The sequence below is a fragment of the Chiloscyllium plagiosum genome, unplaced genomic scaffold, assembly GCF_037043375.1.
Source record: "Chiloscyllium plagiosum isolate Xiang-an unplaced genomic scaffold, Cpla_swu_hap1 HiC_scaffold_7, whole genome shotgun sequence".
NCBI classification, from domain to species: Eukaryota; Metazoa; Chordata; class Chondrichthyes; order Orectolobiformes; family Hemiscylliidae; genus Chiloscyllium; species Chiloscyllium plagiosum.
In genome coordinates, this window is record NW_028270145.1 from 68,740,537 (window position 1) to 68,755,986 (window position 15,450).

Sequence of the window (15,450 nt, forward strand, 5' to 3'; positions counted from 1 at the left end):
AAGACTTTGTACAAAAAGATCCAGCAATTTCCTCCCTCACCTTTGTCAATATTCTGGGATAGATCCCAACTAGACTTGTCTACCTTAATGCTTTTCAAAACACTCAATATCTCTTTTTTTTATATTGACATGCCCTGTAATATTACCATATCCCTCCAGAGATATTCCTTTGACCATATCCTTCCCATTTGTGAATGTTGATGCAAAGTATACATCAGGGACCTCACCCACTTTCTCCAGCTCCATACATAAGTTCTTTCCTTTGTCCTTGAGTGGATCTACCTTATCCCTTGCTATCCTTTTGCTTCTTATCTATGTATAAAACACTTTGAGGTTTTCCTCATTCCTATTTGCGAAGGATATGTTTTGGTCCCTTTCGCCCTCCTAATTCCTTGTTTGCATTCTTACTGCTATCTTTGTTCTTCAGTTTCTGCGTTCAGTGTCCTAAACCTTATGTATGACTTTTTGTTTTGACAAAGCATTCATTTTCTCTTGTCATTCAAGATTCCTGAATTTTGCCATCCTTATTCACTTTCATAGGAACATGCTGGTCCTCAACCCTAATCAATTGGCTTTTAAAAGGATTCCCACATACCAGAATTACCCTTATACAGCCAGACCCCCAATCCCTGTCTAATATCATGGTAGTTAGCCTTACCCCAATTTAATAGTTTCAACCTTATCCTTAACCATACGAACTTAAAACTTACAGAATTATGGTCACTGTTCCCAAAATGCTCCCCCACTGAAACTTTGAACACCTCACCAAAGTTTACTCAATGCATGTAGCAGATTGATCACACTGCAACTCTTTCTGCATCTGCCATCAAAAATGATCAACAAGAGTACATTCCAAATGCACACATTTATAATTCTAGTCAGCCAATTAATTTCAAGATACTTATTTGGAAATTCTTCCTGGTCAAAAATGCAAAATTAATAACTGAAAAAGAAAGGTATTTCTTTTAAACTAAAACAACTTCTTATTATGATCAGGTATATTCTTTCCTGCTTTTGAAAAAAAAATCTTCAGTATTGAACATAAGAAACAGCATGAGGCAAATACAGACTGGTAACTCAGCTTTCTGCAAAGTCCAAATAGTTTTCGATATTTTGACTGATACTTTATAAATTACAAATCACTGGACTGAACTGAGTGTGGAAGGAACATGCTACACAAAAGATTTTTTAAATAGCTTTTAAAGTGGTAAAGAAATTTTTGTACACATTTCAATTTACATAACATTATGCAAAAGTTAAAGTATAAATTCTAATTATTAATTTCAAACTCTACCCTAAATAGCATCATTAAATTGATAGACATAATTGAAGAGAACTTTATTCATCATGTGGAAATAGACAATGAAGCATAATTTCCTTTAACAGAAAATAGCAGGATCTGTAAATGCTTCACCCAACATTTCTGTTGCAAGCTGACATTTCAAACAATGTTTTGTAAAGTACGTACATAAGAAAACTCATTCAAAACAGCTTTCTTCCCCTTCAAAAATCACAAATAATGCCGCCTGGAAGGAACAACCAAAAGTGAAGACTTCTAAGAAGTTAGTGCAGTATGGGCACATAGTAAGAGGCCCGATTTTCATGGAACCATGAAGATTTTGTGGATATTTAGAAATGTTGAGTGATATCCAGATGCATAATTCTGGCCCCCATACCCAGATTTCATTTTAGCATGAGGGCAAATGCAACAGGCAGTGACTCACAAAGGATGGAACCACAAATTCACCATTTGAACCTGTTACTAACTTTAAACAGAACCCATTTTGGCTACAGAAAGGGCTATAACCTGGAATAGGCATAAATGCTCATGAAAAGCAAATAAAGTCTAATTACTTGCCAATGATCCAAAGTTTTTTTTTTAAAAAAGACCCTGATTTGCAAACTTTTTCAAGAACCTGCCTGTGGCTGTCAGACATTATCAAAAGAAAAACCTTCTCAACTGCTTCAATAGGTCAACTACTATTTCCTATTTCAATATGGTTCTCAGGTAGGGGATTTGCATCTGAGCTTCGTGGGCCAATTTTATCCTGCACTTGCCCCCCCCCAAACCATTCCGCCTCCTACCATCCCCACCAACAATCCTACCTTCTTTCCTCCCTAATCACCCGCCTACACACTGATCACACCCTAGAGTGAAAATCTTGCAATCCTGAGTACATTTTACTGCAGTCAGTCTGGCAACTTAAGAAATTTCTGATTGGAGTTATCTGCCTCAGTACCCAAAATCCACCAGAAAGGTGACTTCATTTCTTGAGGTTAGAGGATGAAACTAATTTCCTCACATTGTGATGTTAAAATTATTTTACAGCAGAATAAATATTTTAATTGTAAAAGCACAGCACAAAGTGCAAATTCGCCAGTGTCTACAGAACAGAATTACTTCTGATTTATATTTGGAAAATAAATTCATTTTCACAATGATGTAATGATGTGAACTATTTTTAAATATCATGGCAAACGTTTTGGTCAGATCAGAATATTTTATACATGAAAATATTTCTTTAACACACTTTAAAAAAAGGTACAAATACTGTTTGTGAGAAACAAGTTAATTTTAATTTTAAAACCTAGTAAAGCCAGTTCTCATCAGACATAATTCATGGGATAGATTTATAACCTACATTGGTCATAACATGTGGATCCATCTCCAAAAAACTTTGTTTGTAGCAAAGTCTATTCTTACAATCAACCATGAAGATTTAGATGAGAGATTCATAAGGAAATGATCAAGTATTTATACAGTCGCTGTGAAGAATGTCAATTTCATTGCTACAATACATTTGCTGTCAACGTATTTCATACAATGCAGAAGTATTCAGTAACTCAGGTGATTATTTCCTTAAATATATTACAAACAAAGACAATTATTAAGTGACTCAACACATTTTAAGAATGTTTGATATTTAAAATTATATTGTGCAAAGCAAATCTGTATATACAAATCCACTGCAATCATTTCCTTCACAGACAATATCCACCAAAAGTTAATTCAAAGCACAGTTCTCAACTTCTAAACAAAATGGCATTTGTCTGAATCTGCACATTTGGTAACTTTGAAAGAAGCAATTGAGGTTGTTTTGCTAATGATCCTAACGATCATTTTCTTCATTTGATGAATCAATCTTTTGACAAATGTTGTGCTTTAATATTCATGGTATGCAATGAATAATAAGCCATTTCAATGTACTATTAAAAAAAATCAGAAACTGTTAAGCAGAAACTGTTTTCTCGTGATTGCTTCCCTTGAGCACTATGGCTTATACTCATTTATTCATTTTGTTCTGATAATCTGGTCTTTAACAGAAAAAGTGATCCTCAAGTACAAATCAGATGAAATCAACCAGATTCTGACTTGAATGAAGTTAACAATCTGATTCCACTCAGTTTCTACTTGCTTTGAGACACAATAGACATTAACAAGTACCCTTGCAGAGTTTTGGTCTGTTTATCCTGAGCTCACACCATATTTGTTATTCACAAATTCCAGATGAGCTGATGGCTTCAGAGATTAAAGTGTAATTCGAGCACAGTGGTGTTTCAGTTTGCATGGCAGCATACCCTTGTTGAGTTGATAAAAATCCACAAGCTGGATAAGATCAGTAAATTTGGTGTGACCTTCATCCAGGGAATAGTATGATTCTCCGTCTTCTTCTAGCTGCATCGATTACATAGCAGTTGATGAGAAAATTCCAATGCAGTTGTAATTATGCAATAGTTTCTGTATAACTCAACCCTGTTATTCTGTAATATTTCATAATTGCAACTCTGTATAACTTCAATAAAACAATTCTCAGTGGTGGAAGCTTAAAGGTTTTTTTCTGAACAAGCCGCAACATCTTCCACAGGACTTACTTAGTGAATTATAAAACATCTCTCAAGGTGTAGGTTAGCTCAGTTGGCTAGGTGACTACAGGTGGTCTGAATTAAAGCCAACAGCATTGGTTCAATCTTCATACCAGCCACAGCTCATGGAGGTCCTGCCTCCTCTCAACTTATTCTCATGGAGTGGTTATCCTTAAGCGATTGTCCCAATAAAATGGATAGAAAATCATCTGGTCTTTATGTAATACTGAGAAAATCTCTCAACCTGTTATTAGTATCCAACTGCTTTTAATTAAAAGATGAATCCCATAGTGAATAAAATTGGACAAATAATTATGTTCTGGCTACGAAAAGCAGCAAATATCAAGTTTTTCCATTTTTTTTACTTGTGCAAAGAATACAGCACACTTTATCAATTCCAAAAGAACACCTTTTATTTATGAACCCATTCAACAGGCAATTAATTGTTGGTAGCCATAATTAGTTTCCTGTGAACTTGGTTTTTATCCCCCTATAGTCTAGATTCTGGCATATTTCTGATACATTACTGGGGGAAGGAATTTTTGTGTTAAGAAATTTACGTCACTTTTCTGGGTATTCTGTCTTAAAATTGCCTGCCCTCCCTTTGCACTCTTGGGACATCCTGCAATATACCTGTCAGGTTACAAGTGCCCTAATTAGCATGTAAATAAACTTTAATGAGCAACTTCCTTAGCTGAGTACTATAGCTTAAGACCATAAGATATTGGAGCAGAAATTAGGCCATTCAGCCCAAAGAGTTTGCTCCGCCATTCAATCATGGCTGATAAGTCTCTCAACCCCATTCTCCCACTTTCTCCCCATAACCTTTGATCCTCAAGAACCTATCTTAGTCTTAAATATACTCAAAGACCTGGCCTCCACAGCCTTCTGTGACATGAATTCCACAGATTCACCGTTCTGTGGCTGAAGAAGTTTCTCCTTATCTTCATTCTAAAAAGTCTTCCCTTTGCTCTAAGGCTGGCCCCTCGGGTCTTAGTGTCTGCTACCATTGGAAACATCTTCTCAACATCTACTCTGTTGAGGCCTTTCAGTATTCAGTGCTTCCCAAAGCTTTTCTCATCAGGGCCTCTTAATACTTTTAGATTAGATTAGATTAGATTAGATTAGATTACTTACAGTGTGGAAACAGGCCCTTCGGCTCCACAAGTCCACACCGCCCCGCCGAAGCGCAACCCACCCATACCCCTACATTTACCCCTTACCTAACTACTTATGTCACATTCCTGTGAGAAAATGAGGGAAGAGGGCTAATGAGAGTCAGCAGGGAGCAAAAGCTGTTTAATACACAGGGGCTTTAAGTAAAAAGTGATTTGCTTTCCAGTTAACATTTTTAGGAGAAGATTCGGGTCTGTAAGATCGGGCATTTATGGCACTTTTATTTATTTCAAAAACTGTGAAACTTAAAAAGGCTGCATAGTTCATAGCATTTGGTCCAGGATTCACACAGCTATTGCTGCACTGCAGATCACAATTCCAAACACTTGGCCAGTGACCCCACTGAGGGCGATGACCCACAGTTTTTAAGACACTGTTCTAGAGCTTCTCTCAGATGCAACTTGAGAACCAATATCAGAAGAGCATGTTTGCTGTTGAAAGCATATAAAACATTTTTGAATGTGGGAGTCTTTCCTCTCATCTTCCAGTGGCAGGAACCCAGTTTCAATGAAGTCTAGCTTCTGAACATTGTGGTGTCACCACTGATGTGGTGCTTCCAGGAGAACTGAAGACTGAGGCTAGATGTCCTTGTGTATATATACACATAATATATATGACTCCAGTCTATGGTCAACCCTGAGGAATGATGGAATTTTCTAACTTTGCTTACATTGAAAAAGAGAATACTTGTGTGAGATTTTCAGCATAAGGTTAAGAAAAAAAATAGATTTTTGAGAGTGTGTACTTGGAAGATTATTACATTTATTACTGGACATATGGATTACAGAGTCACTTTCAATATTCCACGTTTCTCTATTTATTTTCCTCTCAGCAAATCTTAAATAATTCCACTGAGGCCAGTATTCCGTCACCAAATCATACTTTATTTACAAATGAAAAGTCCTCAACTCTAGTACTGCTCTTCCTAGTCAGCTGACTGTCATAATCTTTGACACTCTTCTTTTTATCTGTCAGCCAGGGGGCCCTGATTGGACCAGATTAACAGCACCAATCAGGGAACTCATTCTTTGAAGTCCAGCTGGCTGTTATCATTATAATCACTACAAAACCCAAACAAATGGATCCTGCGGCATATTCTGTAACTGATAAGAATCCAAAGCCTTTGTACTAGAACAAGTATTAGTTATATTTTGTCTACATTCAGATATGGGAATTCTTGTTAGGTGATCAAAACCTAATACTAGTACAAAACCTGTAGATGTTAACACGTTGCTATTTTTCAAAGTACATCCATCATCATTTCTGGCAACTATTGAACAGCTGAAGATTCTTGAACATGCTGATGACTTAAGATACACTTTGAAGGTTGAACTTTGTAAACTATGACAGTTAAAGAGAATGAAATAGTATTTTCTTTGAAAACCATCATCTTATCAAGATGGAACATTAAAATGGCAGTTTTGTCATTTGAGAATCGTTCATTGTGAAACACAGGCCCATAATCTGTTGGTATAAATAATTAAAATTGAGCTTTTGTCTCCAACTACTTACCGGTACAATCTGAAAATGCCTTATCTTCTGACAATGGCATAGTGACAAAACAAAACTTTTCTGGTTACTTTGACTGTCCCGTAGTAAAAACATCCTACGTGGGATGATAAGAGGGAAAATAAATCTTGGTTATTTATAAATTGTTGTTTATCTGAAAACTTTAACTCATGGGGGAAAAGGTATCAAATTTGGGAAGAAGTGATAAGTTAAAGAGTAGAATCAAGACCGAAGGGAAAGGTATCAAGGCTGAAGAGAAAGGTATTAAGGCAGGAAATGATCAACAGACCATGACAAGAAGAGATAGAACTTACAAGTCTACGAGTAAATCAACAAGTAAGGCCATAAGGATAACACCAAAATAGGCAGAGAGCCAAGTAGTCAGAATTACCAACTAAGCCTATGGAGGGAGATAGACAGGTTGGGTGAGTAGACAAATGTTAGGGAGATAGAATACAAAATGGTAAACGTGAGATTATAGACATTGACAGGAAGAATAGAAGAGCTGAATATTAAATAGGTAAATACTGCAGAAAGCTACAGCACAGATAGATCCAGGGATCCTTGTGTGTGTGTCACAAAATCCAGCATACAGGTTCAGTAAATAATAGGGAAGACAAATGCACTGATGGTTTTCTTTCAAATGGAATGCAGTACAAAAAAGGAAGGTCTTGCTAAAACTATAAGGCACTAATCAAACCACATCTGGAATTCTGTGAACAGTTTTGGTCCCTTATCTAAGGAAAAATATGCTTGCATTGTAGACAATCTAATAGAGTTTCCCTCGACTGATTCCAGAGAGGAGGGATTTTTAATTAAGAGAGATTGAATCAGTTGGACTGGTACTTACTGGAATTTAGAAAAATGAGTGAAGACCTTATTGAACCATGTAAGTTTCTTGGAGGTTCAAAAGAGTAGATGGTGAGATGTTGTTTCCCCTTTTGGACAAGACAACATAATCTCAACAGAATCACTTAATTAAGGCAGTGATGACAAGGTGTTTATTTTTCTCTCAATGAATCTGTGAAATTCTTTACTGTAGAGGGTGTCAAGGCTGGGTCATTGAGCTTATTCAAGGCTGAAATAGATAAGATTTTTAATCATTACGGGAATCGAGGGTTATGGAGAATGGCAGGAAAGTGGAGTTGAGGATTATCAATAGAGCTAATGATCTCATTGAGTAGTGGAGCAGATTCAGTAGTCTAAATGATCTAATTTTGTTCCTATGTCTTATGGTCTTACAGTTATAAAAACAATAAAAGGAAAAACCTGAAGACTTTGAATCTGAATGCATTTTGCATTTGAAATAGAACATGAACTTATAGCACAAATAGAAATAAATAAAATGATATGATCATCATCAGAGATATGGTTGCAAGATTACATGGACTGGGACCTGAAAACTGAAAGATACATGACATTTAAGAAGGACAAAAAAACTAGAGAAAGGAGGAGGTCATAATGGTGATCATATTAGCACAGTAGAGATGAATGGCTTGCATTCAGGAAACCAGGATGTAGAAGTAGTTTGGATAGGAAATGAGAAATGTTAAAAAGCAAGATGCTTCTTGTGGGAGTGATGAACAGGCCCCCAAAAGTAACAAATGGTAGTGCTCAGTATAAAAAGGAAGAAATAATGGGAGCTGGTCAGAATGGTATGAAGATAATCATGAAGGACTTTTAATCTACATATTTTAGATTTAGATTAGATTCCCTACAGTATTGAAACAGGCCCTTCAGCCCAACAAGTCCACACTGACCCTCCGAAGAGCAACCCACCCAGACCCACTCCCCTACATTTACCCCTGACTAATGCACCCAATACTACGGGCAATTTAGCACAGCCAATTCACCTAACCTGCACATCTTTGGATTGTGGGAGGAAACCCATGTAGACACAGGGAGAATGTGCAAGCTCCACACAGACAGTTGCCCGAGGTGGGAGTTGAACCTGGGTCCCTGAGCGCTGTGAGGCAGCAGTGCTAACCACTGAGCCACCGTGTATATACTGGAAAACTCAAGTGAGTAGTGGTTGTGAAGATGAGAGTTCATAGAATATTTTCAGGATAGATTCTCAGACTAGCACATTCTAAAGCCAATAAAAGAGCAGCCTAGATATAGTACTGTAAAATGAGATAGGACTAATTAAAGTTCTCAAAATGAAAAGATCTGAGGTAGCAATGATCATATATTTGACGGAAAAAAGAATGAGTCTGAGACAAGTTTGTTTTTAAACTTAATGAAATCAAAATTATCTGAAGTTTTAAAGTTGTTCAACAGAGATGCAGCTTTAGGCATTTAAATGGATATTTAACAGTACAAATATTAGTACATTCCAATGAGCAAGAAAATTTTCAAGGGTGGACCCAGTAATCATGGTTTGATAAAGAAGTTAAAGATTGTAACAATCTTAAAAGTAAAAACATTTATTTCCAGAGACGGGTCAGAAAATTGAATAGAAGCTAAAAAAAGACAGAGTTTAATATGGAAAAAAAATTAGAAAATTTTATAAATCTAGCCAGAAATACAAAAGCATGTTGTAAGTTTCTATAACTTGTTGGAAACAAAAAAAGAGATCCAATAGAAAACAAGCATTGGGAATAAGTAATAGAAAATAAGGAGACAACACATAAATTGGGCAGGAATTTAGTATTGGTCGTCACTATAAAAGAAACAAGCAACATCCCAGAATTAGTTGTAAATCAGGAAATGAATCAAAGGCAGGTACTCCAGAAAATTACAATAACCAGAGAAGTAGTGCCGAACAAACCATTGGAGATGGATCCAACTGGATTTCACCCTAGTGTCTTAAATTAATTGGTTAGTGAGATAATTAGGAATTTTTGAAAATTTAAGATTTAGGAAAAGTTTCTTGGAAAATACCAAATGTAACTTCTTTATTCAAGAAGGATCAGAAGCAGAAAATTACAGGTCAGTTAGCTTCACATCTGTTTAGGGAAACTTGCAGAAGGTATTATTTGAGACTTCATAGCAGGAGCTCTTGGAAAGAACTCAAGGTTATTGGAGTTTTCTGAAGAAATATCATCTGCTGTGGATTAAGGGGAATCAGTAGTTAGATTGTACATGGGTTTCCAGAAGTCATTTGATAAGATGCTATATCAATAGTTACTGCAGAACATAAAAAGCTTGTGGTGTAAGGTGCAACCAATTGTCATGGATGTAAGATCGGCTAGATGCCAGAAAACAGAGCGTACATAAATGGGTCTTTTCAAATTGGAATATTTAATGAGTGATCTGGGAACCTTAACTTTTTAAAAGTATGTACAGGTGACTTCGATGAAGAGACTGCAGGTATGGTTGCCAAATTTTCTGATGATACTGTTATAAAGTTGAAAGAATATATGGTCACTTTAAAAGAGAAGTGTCTTTTCTGAGCTGAGAGATTGACAGCACAAGTGTCTGTGACTAGCTGACAGGTGTAGAGAGTGCTGAGAATTGATAATATGCAAAAATCAGCTTAGGGTTGCATTTTGATGTTAAGGCAACCGGATTTTAATTAGCCAATTATATGCCCAGGATACCAAAAATTTGAATTTGATTTTATTAACAACATCAGACCAATGAGAGGGTACAAGGCTTGGGTTTGATGAAGGAAGGGGTTTTGAAAATGACTGCCAGCCAAAGAAATAAACATCTCAACACTCTCACAGAAATCTCTCAGAAGGCATCATATATTAAAGGTACCAAAAAATTTTATACAAAAACACTCACAGCAAAAAGGAAAAATTATAAAAGACAGTCCAGGGAGAAAAACAATGGGACCATAAGGACGGAAGGAAGCAGCAGATTGGGAAGACCTGAAGGAAGACAGCATAAGAGACTGTAAGATTGACAGTTTACGTTAATTTATTGTTTAATAATTGTGTTATTGGAGCAGCATTTTAGTAGAGTTGGGATTATTTAAGAGAAAAACGTGCTTGGATTTGTTAAGAGTTTTTGTTTAGTGCTCACTGTTAGGAAAATAAATTGTTTTTTTTTCTTTAAACAGTGAAAACCAGGGATTTTCTTTCACTCATTCACTCACTCAGTTTTAACAGATTACAAGGTGAAGCGAGCTTCTCTGGGTGTTTTAGTTTTAATTAACAGAGTGATTCAACCTCTGCATCATAAGAATATAATAGGAGGAAAGTAAATTGTGAAGATCACATACAAAATGTATAAAGGGACATTGGAGGTTAAGTGAGTTAGCAAATGGAGTATAATATAGAAAAACGTGAAACAGCTCATCTTGGCAGAAAGAATTCAAAGAAAAACCCATCATCTAAATGGCAAGAGATTGCAGGCTCTGAGATGTACATTGAGCTGGGTGTCGGAGTGCATACACTGTAATGCCTGCTCACAGTTTGAATATATCAACTCTCTTCATATAAAATAGACTTTGAATAACGGTTTTTCTATATAAGTGACCAATAGATTCTTGCATAGCTACTGAGTGACAAGCGTCATTGCTAAGTAATTCATTTTTAAAATCATGATACAGTACTCTTCAGGGACTACACTGTTGCAGAAAGAATTTTTTAAAAAGCCCATTAGCTGAATGGTAAGAGATTGCAGGATCTGAAACACACAGGGACCTGGGTGTCCAAGTGCTTTAGTTGCAATGCATTAGTTTGTATGTACACCAGTAATTAGGAAGGCTAATAAAATGTCACCACTTATTGTGAAAGGAATTGAAAACAAGGTATGGTGGTCATGCTTCAGTTATACAGAACACTGGTGAGCCCATGTGTGAAGTATTTTGTACAGCATTGATCTCCTTGTTTAAGAAAGGATGTTAGTATGTTCGAAGCAGTTTAGAGAAGGTTTAGTTGACTAATACCTGAAATAGACAATTTGTTTCATGAGGTAAGGCAAGATAAACTAGAATTGTATCTATTAGGCAGCATCTGACGAGCAGCAAAATCGACGTTTTGGGCAAAAGCCCTTCATCAAGAATAAAGGCAGTGAGCCTGAAGCGTGGAGAGATAAGCTAGAGGAGGGTGAGGGTGGGGAGAAAGTAGCATAGAGTACAATGGGTGAGTGGGGGAGGATATGAAGGTGATAGGTCAGGGAGGAGAGGGTGGAGTGGATAGGTTGAAAAGGAGCTAGGCAGGTCGGACAAGTCCGGACAAGTCAAGGGGACAGTGCGGAGCTGGAAGTTTGAAACTAGGATGAGGTGGGGGAAGGGGAAATGAGGAAACTGTTGAAGTCCACATTGATGCCCTGGGGTTGAAGTGTTCCGAGGCGGAAGATGAGGCGTTCTTCCTCCAGGCGACTGGTGGTGAGGGAGCGGCGGTGAAGGAGGCCCAGGACCTCCATGTCCTCGGCAGAGTGGGAGGGGGAGTTGAAATATTGGGCCACGGGGCGGTTTGGTTGATTGGTGCGGGTGTCTCGGAGATGTTCCCTAAAGCGCTCTGCTAGGAGGCGCCCAGTCTCCCCAATGTAGAGGGGACCGCATCGGGAGCAACGGATACAATAAATGATATTAGTGGATGTGCAGGTAAAACTTTGATGGATGTGGAAGGCTCCTTTAGGGCCTTGGATAGAGGTGAGGGAGGAGGTGTGGGCACAGGTTTTACAGTTCCTGCGGTGGCAGGGGAAAGTGCCAGGATGGAAGGGTGGGTCGTAGGGGAGCGTGGACCTGACCAGGTAGTCATGGAGGGAACGCTCTTTGTGGAAGGTGGACAGGGGTGGGGAGGGAAATATATCCCTGGTGGTGGGGTCTTTTTGGAGGTGGCGGAAATGTCGGCGGATGATTTGGTTTATGCGGAAGTTTGTAGGGTGCAAAAATCCATCTCTCCCCACCCTGCCGCCAACAGCAAATGATTATTAAGTTTTGTATGCGATAAAAAAATTCACAATTCTTGAACAAACAAGTTTCCTACCATCTGTTTTCTAATGGCGTGAACTTCATTTTGAAAGCTAAAACAATCAAGGACATCACAAATCCACTTCCAATGCCACTCCACTCACCCAAAGCCAAGTTTCAAATATCAAGTAGTGGAGATTAAAGTATAAATCTAAATATATGTTTCCAATAAACTGAGAAGTAATGTTCAGTTGATGTTCCAGGATATCTTATTGTAAGGTTTACCTACAGTCAAATTATTATGTAAGTACATTTTATTTAATACCAAAAACAATCGTTTTAGAGTGTTTTTTTCTATTGGGACAAAGGTTATGAAAAAAACTAAGTTTGATGCAGGACTCTGAATACTTTCAATTGCTAATCCAAATCTCACATATTAAGGCATGTATTTCAAAGTAGCAATAACAAAGAATCCAATATCTGTAAATTTAAAAAAAACTAAATGAACATGAAATGTTAATGGTTAAAAATGTACCTTCTTTATACAACTCAAAATGTATATCTAGAATATAAATATTTCTATCAAAATAAAGTAAAGCATCAAGATGCAACACTGATATTGTGAACCCAACCAAAATGGCTACATGAAGTGGAGGAAAGAGTTAAAAGTATGCCTTTTTTAATTAAGTGGCATATAAAGATAGTTTAGAAGTGAAGGTCTCAATATTAACAAATGAATAATAAGCCAAGACTTCCAAACAATCATTATTAAATCTTTACATAAGAAAATCAACTCATGTAAGAGGCTGAATCTCAACTAAATTTATACTAACACTTAATGATCAACATTTTAAAGACTTGGCTCTAAAAAGGCCAAAAGATCAATATCAACTCCACTTTTTCATAAAAACTTTAAGTGAAAGCAATCACAAATGTATGTAAATTAGAAGCATTTGCCGGTTTCTTATATGTTCTTGTAAACAATTTCCTAAATCAAACTAGCTGGAAACACTTGCTATTATAATTATGGACACAATGTCTCATCCAATCATAATATTCCTTGATGCTTAAATTGATGCTTACCCATCCACAAGGCCTTGTTGTTCTAATAGTTTTTGAGCTTCATCTCTGGAGAGTCGGTGATGAAACCATAGCTGCATCCTATGAATGGCTAAATTATAATGGAAAAAATGAATTTCTAAACAAAATCATAGAATTAGCATAAAACTTATTCATTTAGCTATGTCTCAAAAGTAACTTAACCCAGCACAGTCACAACATAATAGACAAAAACTTGAATTTTTGAATTTTAGCAAATAGTCTTCAAATGTTAAATATTATTTCTATTATTATCCATTATCTTAAGTGGATCAGCAAATATATTTCATTTAAAATGAACTGACATCAATAATTTGCTTGACTCATGCAATATCATACTTGCTGCACAAAGTACATATTGAAACAACCTTGACATGATGTAGTGCTCTGCGATGTGGTTGGACTTCCATATGCGTTCAAACGATGACAGCTTCTCCTCTGTTTTTACAAGAATTTACATTTTAAAATATCAATTTCTTTATTAAACATATCCAACTTGAATTATAAGCCTAAAGTCACTTGTATGCTATTCTATACAATTACCTCAGAGTTACACTGGAATATGTCGCTTGCTTATAACAATTAGAACGTGTGCAAATTGAAACTAATTGCTTCTAGTGGTTCCATTATTTCTCGAGGATAAATTTTGAATTGTTGTAATATTAATCTATATAGTTCAGCACATGAATGGGTACCTAATATTAACTAATAGCAACTAATTCCTGGTGAAAGGTGTTTGCCCGAAGTGTCTATTTTCCTGCTCCTTGGATGCTGACCTGCTGTGCTTTTCCAGCACCACTCTAATCTTGACTCTGATTTCCAGAATCTGCAGTCCTCCCTTTTGCCTAACTAATATTACTGACAAGTTACTGAGTATTCTTAGCTGATCCTAGTTAACCGCAAAGAATCACATGGATACCCCAGTTATTGTATGTTGGCCAATGTCACTCTATCTGACAATGACTTGAATTTTCTCTACACAGAAGTCTGATTTTGATTAAGAGCAATGAAAGGAGCAAAGTAAAATGACCATGCTTCATATGAAAGAAGAAACATTCAGGAGTTCGTAAAGAAATCATTAACTCCTATTTTCCACGTGCCGATTTGCAAAACAGACTGACACCAACACTGGGTTCGGTTTCCACACCAGCTGAAGATACCACAAAGGATTCTCCTTCTCAACTTCTGCCCTCGCCAAAAGAATGGTGACCCTTACGTTAAATCACCAACAATCTCCTCTCATGAGAGAGCAGCTGTATGGACAGGCAGGACAAAAGCAACTTTACTTCTACTTCACTTAAAAGTGCTGAAAAACTATAAACCAAAACAAAAAAAAACTAAATATTCAGATGAGGCAGCTTGTGAAGACAACTCAGACATGAAATGTGAACCAACTGATTTATGTTTATTTTTTGGATTTATATCCTGTAATGCCTGATCACAGTTCTCAAACATACCAAAGCACTCCATATATAATGGACTTTGAAGAACAATTTTATTTTAATCAAGGTTGTTACGACACAGGATAAACTCCTCCCCCCCGCCCTGTTAATATAAACCAGCAAAACAGAAAACATTCATTCCATGCTGTAATCTATGAAAATTCAAGAGGTAAAGAACTATCTCAAAAGTAACTATTTAAAGTGAAAATTAACAACTTTATTTTTTTAAATCTAACAGAGAATAATTAATGAACAACTATTTATAATTTATTTATCTAAACCTATCTTTTACCTTCCCCTCCACAATACTGGTCTGATAAAACCCTTGATTAAGATTTACAGAAAAATTCAAATTTCAAAACTAGTCAGCTGTCAAATCTTCTCTTCATATCTTCCTCTGTAGATTTGGACTCCAGGTCAGGGTTGATTTTTTTTTCTATGCAAACTCCTTCTCCGAAAGGTATGTCTCAGAGAGTTCTCACTAGCAGCTTACATCTGTTAGTATTTTTGGCAGTTTTCCCTCAACCGTTTTTTTTTTGGTTTTAAACCCCA

The 15,450-nt window shown here is 36.6% G+C and overlaps 1 protein-coding gene across 3 annotated transcripts in view; it reads right to left on the reverse strand.

Moving 5' to 3' along the window:
- Positions 1–1,192: 1,192 nt before the first annotated feature.
- grb14 (growth factor receptor-bound protein 14) overlaps positions 1,193–15,450 on the reverse strand; it is a 151,001-nt gene continuing 136,743 nt past the window's right edge. For all 3 annotated transcript variants that reach the window (XM_043693894.2, XM_043693892.2, XM_087989100.1), the window contains exons 10-13: positions 13,825–13,894; positions 13,442–13,529; positions 6,553–6,646; positions 1,193–3,676 (exon numbers count right to left, since the gene is read on the reverse strand). In XM_043693894.2, coding sequence (XP_043549829.1) covers positions 3,530–3,676; positions 6,553–6,646; positions 13,442–13,529; positions 13,825–13,894 — 399 coding nt within the window. In that variant the 3' untranslated portion in view covers positions 1,193–3,529. The remainder of the gene's footprint in view (positions 3,677–6,552; positions 6,647–13,441; positions 13,530–13,824; positions 13,895–15,450) is intronic.